Consider the following 17503-nt stretch of genomic DNA (forward strand, 5'->3'; position numbering starts at 1 on the left):
GGAGACCCTGCCTCAAAAATTAAAAAAAGAAAAAAAGAACTCAAGGATAAAGCATTGAAGCCCGCAGTACCCATTCCTCTCATACCACTGCCCCCAGCTCTCCCATTCTCTTCAGTCTTGCTATATAATTCAGGCTGTCCTTGAACTCACAGTGATCCTCCTGACTCAGTCTCTCAAGTACTGGGATGACGCACACACCACCACGTCTGGCTTCTTCTTCACTTTTTTGTTTGTTTTTTGAGACAAAAAGGCTATCCTTGAACTCACTCTGCAGCCCAGGATGGCCTCAAACTCATGGCAATCCTCCTGCCTCAGCCTCCCAAGTGCTGGGATTATAGCTAGGCACTTCTTTACTTTTAATGGTTATAGATACTTCTAGATATTTTCTTAAAATTTACCATATATTACTTTTTTTCTTTTAGTCAGGGTCTTGCTATGCAGTTCAGGCTGCCCCTGAACTCACTATGTAGCCCAGACTGGCCTTGAACCCTCTGGGATCCTCCTGCCTCAGCCTACGCCAGGTCCATATATTGCTTTTAAAACTTATATGCACAATCAGAAAAACAATGGAGTGAATAAAGAAGAGTCTTCAAAATGATCCATGACGCCATAGAAAATTAGAAGCTTCAGGGCCGGGGATTTAGCTCAGTGGTTCCAGTGCCTGCCTTGCAAGCGCAAGGTCCCGAGTTCAATCTCCGGTACCAAAAAAAAAAAAAAAACTGAAATGAAGAAAAATAAATAAATAAATAAGAAAAAAAAAAAAAGAAAATTAGAAGCTTGGACATTTATTTTATTTTATTTTTTAAAAATAAATTTTATTTTATTTCAACTCATTTCCCCCTCAAGCCCCTCCCCTCCCTATGTACAGAAGCTTTGTTTCCATTGTTTCCTTGTTTTCACTTTTTCTTGTCCCTCCCTTCCTTTCTCCCTCCCTCCTCCCTTGCTCCCCTTCCCATCTGAACACTTTCTTCCCCTTTCCCAACATCCATTATATATGAGTCCTTATTTCCACATTCAGTTTCTCACATCAGAGAAACAATGTGGTATTTAAACATATGTGTCTGATTTATTTCACTTAAGAGTATGGTCTCAGGTTCATCCATTTAGGTATAAATATCTGAAACTCATCCTTCTTTATGGCAGAGTAGTACTCTATTGCATAAACCACATTTTCTTTATCCATTCATGGGCATTTGGGCTGTTTCCAAGATTTAGCTATTACAAACTGTGCTGCTATAAACATGGGTGTGCATATATCGCTGTGGTATGATGGGTTTTCTTTTTGTTTTTTGTTTTGGTACCGGGGATCGAACTCGGGTCCTTGTGCTTGCGCAGCAGGCGACGAAACCACTGAGCTAAATCCCTGGCCTGGTATGATGTTTTTAAGTCTTTCGGGAAGATACCAAAAAGAGATATAGCAGGGTCAAATGGGACCGCTAGCCATAGTTCTTTGAGGAATCTCCATACTGATTTCCACACTGGTTGAACCAGTCTGCACTACCACCAGCAGTGGAGCAGGGTTCCTTTCTCCCCACAGCCCCGCCAGCATTTGCTATTGGTTGATTTCTTGATAGCAGCCATTCTTTCTGGAGTGAGATGGACTCTCAGCATTGTTTTAAATAGAAGCTTGGACATTTTAACACAGCGAGTCTCTTTCTGTAGTTGAGCCGGGCTCAGTTCGGGAGGTCTCAGCTGGGGAGGTCGGTGGCAACGGGTCCCGGCTTGTGGTTCGTGCGGGGGTGTGTGGGGGGGCGGAGCTCCGGAGCCCTGAAGGGGGGGGGGGAGGATGCACTGAGCTGGGCGGGCGCAGGAGAGGAATCTTCTATCTGTTTGGTCCGGGTCACTGAAGAGGCAGGCGGGGACACTGGGTCCCAGCGGCCAGAGTCCTTATTTCTGGTCGTGCGGAGTTAATCAGTAATATTCTGCTATACACTCATCCTGATCAGGACCCTGAGCACAGGCTGCCACCATGTCGGTAAGAATGCTGCCTCCGCCTCCACCTCCCTCAGTCCATCTGTGACTTTGCCTGGCTGGGGTGGGGTGGGAGTGCTGCCCCTGTCTGGGTCTGTTTCCCTGCTCTGGGTAACAAGGAGGTTGGACGCCTGGCCACCGTAGTGCTTCAGTGTTGAGCTCTCAGCTTCCAGTGCTGTTGCTCTGCTTCAGAAGCTTGGGCCTGACTCCTGACAGGTGCCGGCCTCAGTTTCCTCGTTAGTAGTAACAGCAACAACAATAACAATAATGATAATGAGTGCTAGTATCTATTGAGCCTTATAAAGATGAAGAAACTGAGCTGGGTGTGGTGGCACAGGACTGTGATACCAGCACTCAGGAGGCTGAGGCAGGAGAATCGCCACAAGTTGGAGGCCAGCCCTGGCTACATAGTGAATTCAAGATCCTGTCTCAAAAATAAAATAAAATAGGGCCAGGGATTTAGCTCAGTGGTTCCACCGCCTGCCTCGCAAGCACAAGGTCCCAAGTTTGGTCCCTGATACCAAAAAAAAAACAAAACCAAACCCCAAAAACAAAGAAACAGATTTAGAAGTTGGAAATGTAGCTTAGTGGTAGAATGTGTGCTTAGTTTGCACAACGCCCTGGGTTCGAGCCCCAGCACACAATAAAAAGAAGGAAAGGGAAAAGAAAAGAAACTGAGGCCTAGAGGTTTTTTTTGGGGGGGGGTACCAGAGTTTGAACTCGGGTCCTTAGCTTGCGAGGCAGGCGGTGGAACCACTGAGCTAAATCCCCAGCCCTTAGAGTTTTTTTTGAGACAGGGTCTCGCTATGCATTCAGGCTGGCCTTGAACTCACTATGTAGCTGAGCCTGGCCTCGAACTCAGTGATCCTCATGCCTCAGCCTCCTGAATGCTGGGATTACAGGCATGCATCCACCATATCCAGTTGAGACCCAAAGGTTAAATTGCCCAAGGTCACAATCTGCAAATTGCAGGCGATTGAGTGGGTCCTCTTTGAAGTTCCTCTTTGATTTCATACTTGGGCCTGCCATGGCTTGCTGTGTGACTGTGGACAAGTTGCTGACCCTCTCTGAGCCTCTATCTCCTCTGACCTATGGAATGGATTCAAAAGCATCCTCTGATTAGATAGTGCGTTTACTCCCTAGGGCTGCTGGGACACATCATTACTAAACAAGAGGCTTAAAACAAGATAGTCTGGTCCTTCCCTCCCAGTTCAAGGGCAATCTGAAAGCAGGTGTAGGTGGGGCTGTGGCTGTCTGCAGGTTCCAGGGGAGGTTGCTTCTGGTCTCTTCCAGTTTCCAGTAGTCACTGCCAACCCCTGGTGTCCCCTGGTTTACAGCTTCATCACTCCAGGCTTTAGCCCTCTTCATGTGGCCTCTCCTCTGTATCCAAACTTCCCTGGATTTATTTTAGTTTTTGAGACAGGGTCTCGCTATGTAGCCCAGGCTGGTCTTGAACTTGTGGTGATCCTCCTGCCTCACCCTCCTGAGTGCCAGGATTACAGATGTGGACCACCATGCCTAGCTTCCCTGCTCTTACGCAGGTAGCAACTATGCTGGATTTAGGGCCCAACTCGAGTCAGTGCCACCCCATCTTGACTACATCTGCGACTTCCAAAAGGGTCACATTTGTACGTTTCAGGTGGAAATAACTTTGGGGGGGGCATTATCCAAGCCAGCATGGGTGGCACACAGGACAGGAGAGGGGCTGGAGGTCCCTCACAGAGGGACGGAGACTCCCTGGGCTTCTCTCTCCTGTCACCCCACCCGTCTCCTTCCCATCCAAACTCCTTTCATCACAGATGGTGACCAGGCCCAGAAAGGGCGAGGGTAGCCCCAGGTCACTGGGCCAGCCAGGGGGAGAGCTGGATTTGATCCCAGGGCCCCTAGCTCCCAGCCTACAAGCAGGTCTGTGAACCGCCCTGTCCTGGCTCCTCTGGCTCTGTCTCTCCCTGGACCTCAGCTGTTGCTGGGTGGGGACAGCACACACCCGCCGGTCTCAGCCTCCCTCTCGGCCCTGCCCTACCTCATGCCAGGAACGGGGTGCTTCTCGCCACCCCCACCCCCAACCCAGGGTGCCTGCGCACAGGGGCGGGTATGAGACACGTGTGCGCTCGCGGTACACGTCCGTAAGCACTGCCACCCAGCAGGCAGGGTTGCCCTCTCACCCTGCACCAGGGACAGTCACTATCCTCCCGGGAGACCTCCTCTCCCAGGGGCCACTCCATGTCTGCCAGTCTGCAGGTGAATGAGAATTTCAATCCAGTCTTTGTGGCTCCTAAACCTGGGGCAGCTGCTGCATCACGCGCAAACCTGAAGACAGGCCTCGGCCTCCAGATCCCAATGTCCCCAAAGATGATTTTGTCCTTCTGGGACATCTGGCCACCTCCATTTTTGGTTGGGAGAAGGGTGCTATTGGTATCTAGTGGGCAGAGCCCGGGGCTGCTGTTCTCCAGTCTCTAGTGCACAGGGCAGCCTGAAAGGGAATTATCCAGCCCCAGATGCTCCAGGTGTCATGGCGTCTGAGGTGGCCCTGTTACAGCTCCATACTCCTGGGGTGATCATCGCCTCCTTCAGGACCTCCTTTTATTTTTATCTTATTTTTTGTTTTTTGGAGACAGGTCTCACTATGTAGTGCAGACTGGCCTTGAACTCACTAGGTAGCCCAGGCTGGCCTCAAACTTATGATGGCCCTCCTGCCTCAGCCTCCCAAGTGCTGGGATTATAGGCGAGTGCCACCACCTGGCTAGGACCTTGTTTTAGGAAGCACTGCTCCCACAGTGCTGGTCAGGGTCAGAACCGGTGGGCCACCCTTGCCAGTCCTTGGGGGAAGAGAACTGCTTGCCTGCCATGACCATGCCCTTGACTGTGGGTGGCAAAGCCCCCCAGTCTGTGTGGGAGCTGGTTCAGGGCTTCTCAGACAATGCCCTCTCCAAGCTAAACCCAAGCCAAGGAGCAGAAACCCCACAATGCCAAAGCACTCTCTTGGGTTCTCAGTCTTTGGTGTCTGCTTGGTTCTGTTCACCTCAGCCCCTTCCCTTCCAGTCAAGGACTTAAACATTTCTCAGCCTTGGGTAAGGAAGGAGTCTTGGAAGCCCAGCTCCGAGACCTCTCTGGAAATCCAGGCACTGCCCAGGGCCTGCAAAAAAGCAGGGGCAGGTGGCTAAGTGTGATGAGTGATCATAAGCACCATGGCCCCATTTGCCTTGACCTGGGCCGGGTTGGCTGCTGGAGTCTCACAAGCTCAGGGCCTTCGCAGCCAGCATCTGTCACACAGTGCGCTCAGTAGCTTTTGCTGTCTTTGTGGTGCTGGGGATGGAAGCCATGCAAGTGCTCTACCATGGGCCGGCACCCCAACCCAACGACTGTTTTTTAATGAGTTTATCAAATCAGCCTAATTCACAGATGTGGAAAAGTGAGCTCTGGGGAGGAGGTTCAGGCAGACTTAGAAAGCTGAGTGGATGTCTAATTTGGGATGGGCTGAGCCTCACTTGCCTCACAGTATGATCATTTTCTGCATTATGTCGGGGTGACAGGTTCTCTAAGGGTAACAAATCTGCATGGCTTGAACACTTTTGGGAATTGAAGGGTGCAGGGACCACTCTACCTCTTCCACAGGTGAGCAAGCTGAGGCTCCCTGCTGGGGCCTGTGCCTCCAGACCCAGCTGTTCCCTAGGCGGGGTAGGCTGGAGGGCAGTGAAGCACAAAGGGCAGAGGGACCCGGGGAAGCTTGGATCACGGGCTCCAGTCTTCCCTGTGCAGCATGCTGCCCTCATGTGTCTGGTCACCAGCAGAAGGGTGCTGGGCATGTGTGTGATGGGCTTCCTGTGGGTTCTCCAGTGCAATGTTTCTCTGTCGGCTCAGGTGAAATTTGAGATTACCAACATGGACATGAAGCTGGGGAAAACCCTGAAGCTCAAGGGCAAGATCGCTGATGACATTGATGGGTGAGGCGGATGGGGGAAGGGGGAGGGCTGTCTTGTCAGGGCAGCGGGCAACTCTCTGCCTGAGACCAGATTCCGACATCATTGCTCATAGCCCATGCTCTGTGGAAAGCCCAAACCCCTGAGGGACCCCACACCCCTTAACCTAGGAGTTCAACCACAGGAAGCCACCAGGGGGCACCTCTGCATTTGCCCCTCTCCATTAGAACCTGGGACTCTGATCCACTTCTGGGAGTCTTAATTTACAGCTCAGCACTGGGCTCTCACACGTTGGGGACATTTTCAGCCCTTCTTGGGACCAATCTATGCCCACCTTGGGTTGGGAAGGGGGTAGGCAGATGCATGAAGTAGGTGACGCCAAGAGAAAAAAACGACTTTCTCCTGCATAGCTCCAAGTTTGCAGAAATGTGAGGATGCCCCAGGCCAGAGGCCCCTTCCCCTCAGTGAAGGAACCTCATAATCCATAATGTCCCATTCTCAGGGTAGTGATCCTGCTGAGAATCCCTGATTACGTACCTCTAGGGACAGGGAACTCACCACCCGAGGTCTTCAGTATCTAAGGACAGCAATCCTCTCCCCCAGGCCTCTAATTTCTGAAACTGTCACCATCAGTAACTGTCAACAGCCATGGCCTCTGCTCCAAATGGAATGTGCCACTACAGTGTCAAGTCTGAGTGGTTGTCACCTCCCTTGTTTTAGAGCACAGATCTCAATTAAAATATCTCTGGTGATTCTTTCAGCTTGTGGTCAACTGACCACAGCTCTGAGCCAGCTGTTTTCTCAGGGCTGGCCCCTAAATCTCACCTGTTAACCCCTCTTGGCAGCTTTGCAATTAACCTGGGCCAGGGTGCAGATGAACTGGCCTTGCACTTTAACCCTCGCTTCAATGAATCCACCATTGTCTGCAACTCACGGGAAGGTGGCAACTGGGGACGAGAGCAGCGAGACAGTCACATGTGCTTCAGCCAGGGGTCAGAGGTTAAGGTGAGGTCAAAGGGGAGGAGGGTGCAGGGAGGACGTCACAGGGTGAGCACAGGTCAGCCCCATGGGGACATGTGCGCCAGGGAATGAATCTACCAGGCACCGAGCTGGCCCATTTCCAGGGCCCCTCTTGCCTTGCTGACACCTCTCTCCCCACTGCAGCTCTCTGTGACCTTTCAGACTGATGAATTCAAGGTGACACTGCCAGATGGCTACGAGTTGACCTTTCCCAACAGGGTGGGCCACAGCCACCTGAGCTACCTGTATGTCCGAGGCCTCCACATCTCTTCCTTTAAGGTTGACTGAGTGTGCAGCACCTCCTCAAATCCAAGTCCCCAGCCTGGACTCCCTGTCCTGAGCCTTCCTGCAGCACCTCCAGGATCACAGGCCCTTGGCTCCTGGAGCTGTTTCCCAGCCCTTCACCTGCACTTCCTGCCCCTCTGGCCCATTTCCTTTCCCCCAAATCAAGAGGAAACACTTTTATGCAGCATCTCTGTGGTGGAACTGTGGTTATTATTGCTTTCCAGGTATTTTAAAGCTCCTGGCATTTTCATGATACAAAGAGGAAACTGAGGCACAAGGACATTGCTCTGCCAGATGGGGAGGCTGGGTGTGCTCCCAAATGGCCCCAAGTATCCACGCCTGCCTACCTCCCTGTTATCGCCAGAGTAAATGCCAAGTTGCCCCGTGGGATTGTGGGGAGGGTGCTGGTTGCGGGCTCCTGGGCCAGGGGCTGTCCCGGAAACTGCAGATAAGGCTTGCACCTGGGCCCTTATCTCAGGCAGGCATTCCAGTCTGGTTACTCAGTACCAGCCTGGCCTCCTGGCTGGGGCTGAGTGCTTTCCAAAGTCTAGGAGGGGATGGCATCTCAGTAGGGGGCTAAGCGGCTCTCCCAGGTCCCCAAGGTTCTAGCTAGACAACTTTTATCAAAAAAGCCTTCTTTGGGCCGGGGATTTAGCTCAGTGGTTTTGCCGCCTGCTGCGCAAGCACAAGGACCTGAGTTCGATCCCCAGTACCAAAGAAAGAAAGAAAAGAAAAAGCCTTCTTTAATCAAGCCCCAGAGCAGGATTCCTCCTGCAAGGTCACACCTGACCTTTCTGAGAGGCTTCGGGGACAAGCGGGAATGCTGGGGAGGCAGCCTGGGGAGGGACTTGGGGACTTGGTGGGGTCCTTCTGGGGGGAGCCCCGATGGTCTGGGGCAGGACTCTGCCTGGGAGAGCAGACCATGGCTCCGTGTGGTCAGGTCCCCACCCCCACCCCCCAAGGGCAGCTTCCTCAGGCACAAAAGCCACACTGAGAGGCTGGACCTCCAGCCGGTGGGGGTGGCATGGGTGGGGCCCCGAGAGACAGTAGGTCTGCTCAGCAGGGCCACTGAGGACCCAGCCCGGGACTCCTCTCGTGTCCCCTCCCATTATCTGATCTGCAGAGGCGAGCAGGGGTCTGGGGAGACCTGGCTGCCCCGTCTCTCTCATCTGGCAGGTCCTGAGCCCGAGCCCAACCCCCTCACACCTTAACCTCATCATCCTCAGCGTCAGCAAACTCGAAGGTGTCAGCCTGCACAGTGCTGGGCACGGAGGCCCTGCTGCCTGCCTGAGGTGCCCTCCACTCTTCCTCCAGGCTCTCCCAGGAGCCCTCCGTGGGCTCCGGCTGGGCATGCAGCTCTGGGTAGTGGCCGATGCCCTGGGTGGCACCCTGGCTGGCTCCCCAGTGCCTCCCAAGGGCCATGTCAGCTGGTGCTTGGGGCCCCTCTCCTACCAGGCTGGTGCTCACCTCAGCTCCTGGGCCCAACCCAGCGGTTACCCCATTGGGGAAATGTCCATGGGGTGGGGGCTGTGCAGCAGGGGCCAGTGGGTTTGGGGCAGGAGCCAGTGGGTTTGGGGCAAGGTCCTTGAGATTTGCAGAAGGGGCAGAGGGGTTTGTGGCAGCAATCAAGGGATTTGAAGCAGGGGCTGGGGTCTCAGCTGCAGGGGCTTCTGAGAGGCTCATGACCCCCAGAAGCTCGCTGAGGAGTGAGGGCCCGAGGTCAAGGTCAAGGCGTAAGGACAAAAGTGAGTCAGAGCGGCGCAGCTCTGGCTCACAGGGGAAGGAAGGGTCCCGGTCTTGCTCACTGGCCTTTTCCAGGCGGGGCAGGCGGGAGATGGTGCAGAATCCTGAGTCCAGGGCTAGAAGAGAAGTGGGGTGTGGGTCAGAGCTGAGGTCTCTTACCAGGACCAACCCTGGCTGCTGTGTGGCCTCTGGAAAGTCACTGCTCCCCGACACTTCAGTTTCCCCCATCTTTCCCATACAGTCCTTGTGTGATCCCTGAAACCGAAGGTGGTCATGATCCTTGTTCCCATTTTGCACAGGAAGAAAGTGAGGCTGTTTGAGATGGGAAAGGTGGTGCCCCAAATCTCCTGAGTCTCAGTCCCAACTGTGCACTTGGCCACAAACCCCAGTTCCTGCCAGGACACTGGGCCTGAGAACCCACAGTAAGTGGGCTGGTTGTGGAACCAGCGGCCAAGGTGACTGCATGGAAACCACAGGCTCAAGGACAGGCACTTGCCCTCTGAAGTCATCAGGTCAAGACCACAGGGCCTGAGACGTGCGTGACAGGTTACTGTGGATCAGTCCTCAGTGGGGTTCTCCCAGCCCTCTGGAGGAGCCTGGTAGGGGCAAAGCCACATGGCAGAGCCCAGCCACCAGGGGGCAGCAGAGGCCCGCAGTGCCTAGGTGAGAAGTCCCAGCTGCCCAAGGAGGCAGATCCATGTGAATGGTCTTCCTAATTGGTTAGGGTATGGGAATTTCTACTCCACTAACAGCAACAGATCATGTCTCTGAAGCACCTGCTATGTGCCAGACTCTGGGCCTTGCCTGGCACATGGATGATCTTACTGGATCTTAGCAATGACATAGGGGGACTCCTTACAGGCCAGGGCTTGATCTTGCAGGGGTCAGGGGCTTTGGCTGGAGTCAGGCAGAACCAGAGTTGGAAGCTAGAGCCCAGGCTCTTTACTTCAGCATCTTATCAATCTGACTGCAGGGCACTGCTTTAATTGCAGAGAGTGAAAGAGGGTGTGCTGGCCCCACCTGGCCTAGAGAGGGGGAAGGGCTTGTCTGAGACACACAGTGGGGTAGGGGCAGTTGGAACTCAAAACTGCCTCTTCCATCTCAGCCTCAAAGTGTTTTGGGGGCATAAACTGGTTCCCAGCTCTTTACCTGTCCCTGTCCATTGCCTGGGGATTGGGCCTGACCTGCAGGGTGAGACCAAACCAAGGGAAAAGGCTCAGCCTCAGGCAATGGGCAGCGATCCCCCAGGCTCTCACCGTAAGCTGAGCGGCCTTCCGTGGAGCTGGCAGGGCTGCTGTCGAAGCTGAGCTTGCCCACCATCAGGCTGTCATAGGCGGCCTGGTTGAGCTGGGGCAAGGAGATGGCGTTCTTGATGATGGGCGAGATGGCAGGTGGAGCTGGTGAGGGTCCGGGTGGCGAGGCCATCCTCCGGGCTGGCACCCTGACCCTCCTCACCTGCTGCAGCTTCCTGGCCAGGAAGCTGCGGGGCGAGCGGTGGTTGCCTCCAGAGCTGCCACCATGGTTGCTGAGGAAGGAGGTGTCCCCGAAGACGTCCCCGCCACGGCCCACATGCATGGTGTGGCGGAAGTCCCCAAGTGGGGGACTGATCATGTCTGCGGTCAGCCGCCTCTTCCCGTGTGAGCTGGACACCCAGCCCACAGGCGACAGCTTGCCCAGGCTCATGGTGGGGGCTCCTCCGCCCCCCTGGGGGCCGGGCATCAGCTCTGGCTGCTCAGGACTGCCAGTCCAGGCCCATCTGGGGCTGGGTACGGGGGCAGGCTGGGCTCAGGGCCCCTTTGTCAGCTCTTTCCTCTGGATGGAGGCTGCAGTGTGGCTCTCCTAAGGTGCTGTCCTCAAGGCTGAGCTGATCCCCCCTGAGACCTGGCGCCTGGCCCTGGGAAGCAGCCACAGATGTTCCGTCTTCAAGACAGCAGGCACGAGATGGGCCTCAGAGGTGGGCAGCCCTCTCCTGCCCAGGCTTGGAGACCTGGAGGAAGGACAGAGAGAACAGCGATGTAACGTGACCGCAGGCTGGTGCAGAGGAGGAAATCTGGGGTCCAAACCATGACAGCCAAAGAGAACAAAGTTATAGCCAACGACACTGATGGAGGTTGAGACCAAATGCTGAGTGGAAGCTGGGCACAAACGACAGGCTGAGTGAGTCAGTGGAGAGAAAGTTCAAGGGCAGGATGGCTCGACAATCAATGGCCACAGAGATCAGAGCTGTTTTGCCCATAAGAAGGTACTGACAGAGCAGCACAACCACCCCTCCAGCTGCACTCTGAGAAAAGCGTAGCATGATTGTGCCTGGGGCCTAGGATGAAGCACTTGAAAGCACCCAGGCTTCACCTGCATCAGCAATTTAACCCAAAGTTCCCGGGGGAGACACTATACTAGAATGGGGAAACTGAGGCACCAGCAGTCAAGTGACTTGCCCAAGGCTATGTAGTAGGAAGTGGTGAAGCAGGGCCCAAACCCCAGGACCCTTGAGCCCCAGGCAACACTGCCTCTTGTTGGCACGTGGAACAGGGCACCTCCCTTCTGTAGGCTCAAATCTCTTCCATCCGGGGCAGCCAGGAGGAAGGAGGTGCCTCAACAAGGCCTCGTGAGCTCTGTGTCAACAGCCAGCACGGAGCTGTCCCGGATGCCTGTACCTACAAGGTGGTTCCTGGAAAAAAGGGATTCTGTGGCCAGAAGTAGCCTTTTTCCAGCTGCCTCCTGCAAGCCTGACAGATTCAAGGCTCTTCGAAGGCCCATAGGAAAGAGTTTATCCACCTGTCAAACTGATGTAGGAGCCTTGTGTCGGTGAGCAAGTTTTGGAAAAGGCATAGCAGGTGCCAAGCTATTCCTCGTCCACGGTCTTCTTTCCTGGTCTCCCCGTGTCACATCCTCCCTGGCCCCAACCTTCCCTAAGCATCTCTTGGTGTGCAACCTCTCTTGAGAGAGCATCACATTGTGTGAAGTCCAGGAAAAGCCGGGTGAGGTGGCGCACATGCCTGCAGTCCCAGTACCCTGGGAAGCCCAGGCAGGAGCATTGCAAGTTGGAGCCCAGCTTGGTCAACTTAAGTGACTAAATGAGACCTTGTCTCAAAAAGAAAAAAAGGGCTGGGGATGCAGGGATGTAGGTCAGTATGAAGGTCCTGGGTTTAATTCCCAGTGCCAAAAAATAAAAATAAAAGTCCAGCCTAGAAGGCACCTAGGATCCTAAGGTTGGCCTCTGTTTTTCCAGTAGCCCAGAGAGGGCCAAGCTTGATCGAGGTTGCATCTAGAGAGCTAGTTGAAACCTGAACCCAGGGCCTGTGACTCACATGAGCCCTGGGCTGGCTTGTGGAGCCCTGTCTTGTCTCCAATCGGCAGCACACTTTGAAGACAGGGCAGGGCCTGGATTTTCCTGCCTTCCTCCCTCCTGCACCCAGCCCGGGCTCTGCACATGGCCAGTGCCAAGTCAACACCAGCTTAATCACTGATCTCTGCAATAACCTTCACGCCAAAGGGGCCACTGTTTGCCACCTTCTGAGAGGTGAGGGTAGGTTAGGGACTCGCTGTCCTCACCGTGTGACCTTGGGCAAGTCACCAACCTCCACAGACCTGGGGCTCAGCAGATAAAAGCTGATAATGATCTTTAACAAGAACACCTAGATTTCAGTCTCAACTATTTTCTCCCCCTAAACCACTGCTGCCACCTCCAAGCATAAAAAAATCTCAATCTTGTCCTAATGTTATTTGAAATTCAAAATAGGTTAAATAACAAGATAAAAAACAAAGACTGCATAAGACAAAGCTTGCTTTGTTTTCTGACTGCATTCTCTTCCTTCCCACCATCTGATCCTCCCCCAACCATAGCTCCTCCCCGTGGGGGGGTGACTTCTGAATCATCCCTTTCCCTGACACCCCCGGCACCGCATTGAGACGTCCTCGTGGAATGTTTGCTTAAGTTATGAAGCCATCCACAGTTGGCCAACCATTGCATGATGTCATCGGATCCTTCAACAACCCCTCAAGGTTGGGGGGCTGGCCCTCTGCACAGGGAGGCCTGGGGTTCAGAGGGAAGAGACTTGTCCAAGGTCATGTGGCAGGTACAAGGCAGGGACCAGGTTTCCCCATCTCCAGGGACTAATAAGTAGTCTGGGGGAAGGGGCTGGGGTTTGGTCAGCCCTAGTCTGCCACGTGGCCCCACCTACCTCACTCCCAACTCCCTGACCTCTCAGACGGGACCCTCTCCCAGCAAAAGGGGCTCCAGCCCCCACCCAAGCCCAAGGCTACTCTGACTTGGGAGCCCAGCTTCCCCTACATCTGGTGATCATCCCACCTCCCATTGCCTCTGCCCACTGCAGTAGAGACCTTGGCACATGTCTCCAGGGGGGCAAATGGGATCAGCATCGTAGGCAGGTCCCTCCCAGGGGACAGAGGAAGGGTGGAAGATGTGGGTAACTCAATGCTTTGATCCAGGAGCAAGGCAGCCAGAGTTCAAACCCAATGCCTTTACGCTAATATCTATCATTGTGAGGACCCTTGGTGACAGTCATGTGGCACTTGATTGCAGGCCATCAGCTGCGCCCCTTCTGGCACAGGAGGCCGTAGGGCACTGGTGTCACGATGAGGGTCCTTTCACTAATCAGCGTAGGAATATCACCTGTTAATGCTCACAACCCCCATTTTACAGATGAGAAAAACGAGGCTCAGAAGGCAACTGATTTAATTTCACCCAGATCACAGCAAAAAAGTGGTGTCTGGGAGCCTGCCTGGGTTTCTGCCAACATCAGCAGTAAATGGCCAGGGTTAGGATGAAGACTGCCAGGGAGAGGTGCTGGGGAGATCCGCCGCTGGCTGCCCCGAACAAGAGGGCAGGCCTGGGGGCAGGAGCTCAGCTCTGGGATTTGGAGTGTCTGACCTGGCATGGTGGTCACCATGCAGCCTCACTGTCCCAAGAGTCGGTCAGTTCACCCTGAAGAGGATGTCGGGGTGCGGGCACACTGTCGGAGCTCACTCAGGGGACAGTAACCACCCGGACCTGACCGCAAGGATGAGGCCTGGGGTTGGGGGTGGGGACGCGCACTGGGAGGGGCCAACAGGGGCCGCTATGGGAACAGTTGAGGTCACCAGGCCAGGGCCTGCTCCGGAGGTGGAGGACGGCCAGGCGGGGGGGGGGGGGCAGCTGGGGTCACCCGAGGGCTGCACCCGACCTCCCCAGTGCCAGTGTCATCCTGGGGGCCATTGCTCCATCACAGAGCCGCCCCCCCGCCCCCGCAGGGCATCCGGCCGGACACCACCATGACGACTGGGTTAGGGGCTTCCCCAAGCCTGCTCTGGCATTAGCGCTGACTGCGGGGGACCGGGGCGGGGGGCGGCTGGCCTCTTCTTCCCCACAAATTCCAGCCGCTTCAAAGTGGAAGACAGGGAACATGAGGCCAGAAAGGGCCAGCAAACTTTCCATCGCTGTCAGGCTGCTGGGCCAGGCTCTCGATTCCGAGGGGTTTAGGAGGAGAGAGACGTTGGGCCATTGAGGAAAAACGGAAGGAAGACGCCTCTTGCTCCACCACCCAAATTAGAGCCCGGCCAGCCCTCCACTCCCAGAGCCACGTGTCGTGTCCTTGTGGTCTCCCTGTCGGCCTCTGTGCCTCCCTGACCCTCAGTTTCCCGATCTAGAAGTGAGCTTCAGAGCTCGTGTTCTTGCATGGTCCGAGTAAGGACAGCAATCTGGAACGGCCCTGTGGGGAAGTCCAGGAAGGACTTAGCCATAACACATCCCCTGAGGACGCGCGGAGGGGGGCCGTGGAGGGTCGTGAGGCTGACGGGGGAGGGGGCTAGAGGGGTACCGGACGGGATGACCTCATCCGGTGCCCGGGCCTGAAACACCGCGGCTGGGGAGGGGGCAGGGAGCCTGGGCCACCCCCACCCCAACTTTTCGCTTCCGACCCGCTGAGGGGCCCGCATTCCGACCCAGCGCCCCCTCCCTATGGTTCGCTTCTCTCCCCGCACAGGGAGGAGAGCGGACGGCCCTCTGCGAGCCCCTCTTCCAAAACTCTGTTGGCCGCTGCCCCCTCGGATCTTCTGCCCCGCTCGGCCCTCCGGCCCAAACACCCGAGAACTCGGATCATCGGGGCGCTCAGGCCTCGGCGCTGGCCCCGGCGCGCCTCCCAGCCCGGCCGCGTCCCTGCCCGCCCGCCCGCCCGAGCGCCTAGGAGGGTGTGGAGCCCTCGGCTGCGTCCCCAGCCGCCCCCACCCTCGGCACGGCCTCATGGCCCTGAGGTTACCTCCTCGGACGGCAACTCGGGCGGGGGTCCCAGGGCGCCCTCCGTGGCCGGCGACGAGTCCTGGCGGCCAGCCCCGAGAGTCGCTGGGCCGGTCTGCGCCGCGGGGGCCGCGCTGGGCGGCTGATGGGGCGGGGGCGGGGTGTGGGCGCCCTCCCTCCGCCCGCCCCTCTGCTCCCGCCCGCGGCCCGGCCGCGCCCCCACTCAGCACGGTCCACGCTGCGCCGCGAGGCCGCGAAGACTAGAATAAGGGACGCGGGGTGCCAGGCCCGGTTTCTGACCGCTGCCAGGGCAGGGCGATCCGGGGCGCATGACGTTGTCCCGGAGAAGGGCTGCCGTCCAGGGGAGGCAACTTGTGCTCCCTGTGCCCGCCCCTGCCCCAAGCTCCCCGCGTGCGTGGGGCATTCCGATTGGCAGCCCTGGCTCTTGGACCAATTTGGGGAGCAATTCGGGGAATGGGAAAGGCCTTGACTTCCCGGAGACTTCAATAGACCTTAAATTTTACCAGTGCATGCTGCCCCTCCCTTTCTCCCACCCAACTCTCCCTTCCATCCAGTACTGTACAGGCCCTGGGTGCCAGCGACGCAGGGAGCCACCCTGGGCCTGTGTCCCCTGGCCGGTCACTTGCGGAGTGTTGCAGTGTGGTGGTCAAGGCTGTGGACCCTGGAGTTACACAGCCTGGGTTCCTTGCCGGCCTCCATCACTACTTACGGTTTTTGTGCCTTAGTTTCCCCATTAGATAATCAAAGCTGGTGTCATATGTTATATTATTAAGTGCTCCCTGCTCTATGTTAGTATAAAGAGGTTTGCTGAACAGGTAATGAGGTCGCATCTCAGAGGACTTTTCTGAGCCCCCTACCATAAGGAGTAGGGTTAGGGTGAGGGTTAGGGCCAAGCCTAGGATCTTGTGCCAGCCTCAGAGAGAGAGAGATCTCTGCCCCCTGCCTCGTATTGTTGGGCACCCACCCTAACTTTCGTTTTGTTTGGGTTTTCAGATCTTTGAGACAGGGTCTTGCTATGTGGCCCAGACTGGCCTCAAACTCTAGATGATTCTCCTGCCTCAGCCTCCTGAGTGCTGGGACTACAGGAGTGCACCACCACGCCTGACTTATGCACCCAGACTTCTTCCTTCAGACTGTGAGCACCCCAGGAACAGCGTGAAGTCCTGGGGGCTGTAGTGGCACAGAGAAGCCCCTGCCACAGCTTTCAGGGGGTGGGGGGTGTACCACGAAGAGGCAGGCATGACGAAGAGGTCACCCGGCATTGTCCCAGCTGGGGAGGAGGGGCCTGGGGACACACAGGTAGGAAAATGAGGTTTTTACAGTAAAGAGGAGACTGCCTCTCCTCCACTGCTCTCTCAGTCTTGCTGGCCACCAAGGGAGGCTTATTTCCCCCGCTGGACATATGAGGAAACTGAGGCACAGAGCAACCTACCATTTGCTCCTGTGGCACAGCACTAGAACTGTGACCCAGTCGGTAGGTCAGGGATCTTTCCCTGGGGTAAGGCCCAGAAGTGTTTTGTCCCCTGGAGAACGGCAGCAGTGTCACCATGTTTCAAAGGCAGTGAAAACCACGATTGAGGAGGAGAGAAGTCTCTCTTACAAGGAGGGACCAGGATGGAGCTGGGCACTGTCAAGAGAGGACGGACAGATCTTGGTATATTTCTTTTCTTGTACCGGGGACTGAACTCTGGTCCTTGCACTTGCAAGGTAGGCACCGGAACCACTGAGCTAAATCCCCAGCCCATCCGAGGATGGACAGATCTTGGGGGCTTAACACTGAGTCAGGTTCTGGGCTCCCCAAGGCAGGCATGGGGAGCCCAGAGGTAGTGCAGGCAGGTCCTGAACTTGTGAGCCTCCTGCCTCAGCTGCCTTAGTGCTGGGATTGCAGGTGTTTGCCATCAACCCGAGCAGGTATATTTAAAAGCTCTGGCTGTGATCAAAGAATGGACTTGAAGGGCAGCGACAGAGGTGGGGACTAGTGGTACTGTGATTACTGCCATTAATAGCATTAGTCATGAGGAGCCCTGTGGCTGCTCACACACATTATCTATCTCATTTATCCTTTTGAGAGCCCTGCAGGAACAACTCTGTCATCACGTACATGTTGCAGAGAAGTAAAGGTACTTGTCCTAAGCTTGGGCAGGAGGCCATACTCGTCAGTTTCCCGGGACACTTCTGTCTCGAGGTGATTACTGACAGCGCTGCTTTTGCTCTTGCGGGTGATCTGGCCAGAGAGTGGACACATGCCTGGAGCACCTGGCAAAGGCCCTGAGCTCCAATCCTGGCCCCATGGCCAACCATGAGACTCTCT

General features: G+C 55.7%; 2 protein-coding genes across 2 annotated transcripts; one reads left to right on the forward strand and one right to left on the reverse strand.

Moving 5' to 3' along the window:
- The first annotated feature begins 1820 nt into the window (after window positions 1–1820).
- On the forward strand, window positions 1821–7387 carry Lgals2 (galectin 2). The gene is made up of 4 exons (XM_004845653.4): window positions 1821–1975; window positions 5833–5915; window positions 6737–6896; window positions 7056–7387. The coding sequence occupies exons 1-4, from the start codon at window positions 1970–1972 to the stop codon at window positions 7197–7199; spliced, it is 393 nt and encodes a 130-aa protein (XP_004845710.1). The 5' UTR covers window positions 1821–1969; the 3' UTR covers window positions 7200–7387.
- On the reverse strand, window positions 7386–15518 carry Cdc42ep1 (CDC42 effector protein 1). The gene is made up of 3 exons (XM_087213925.1): window positions 15194–15518; window positions 10196–10926; window positions 7386–9055 (listed from the first exon to the last, which is right to left on the reverse strand). The coding sequence occupies exons 2-3, from the start codon at window positions 10656–10658 to the stop codon at window positions 8397–8399; spliced, it is 1122 nt and encodes a 373-aa protein (XP_087070051.1). The 5' UTR covers window positions 10659–10926; window positions 15194–15518; the 3' UTR covers window positions 7386–8396.
- Between the last annotated feature and the right edge of the window lie 1985 nt (window positions 15519–17503).

The sequence above is a fragment of the Heterocephalus glaber genome, unplaced genomic scaffold (assembly GCF_053883595.1).
Source record: "Heterocephalus glaber isolate CG9 unplaced genomic scaffold, H.glaber_assembly_v1.0 deba00001444, whole genome shotgun sequence".
In the NCBI taxonomy this organism is placed as follows: domain Eukaryota; kingdom Metazoa; phylum Chordata; class Mammalia; order Rodentia; family Bathyergidae; genus Heterocephalus; species Heterocephalus glaber.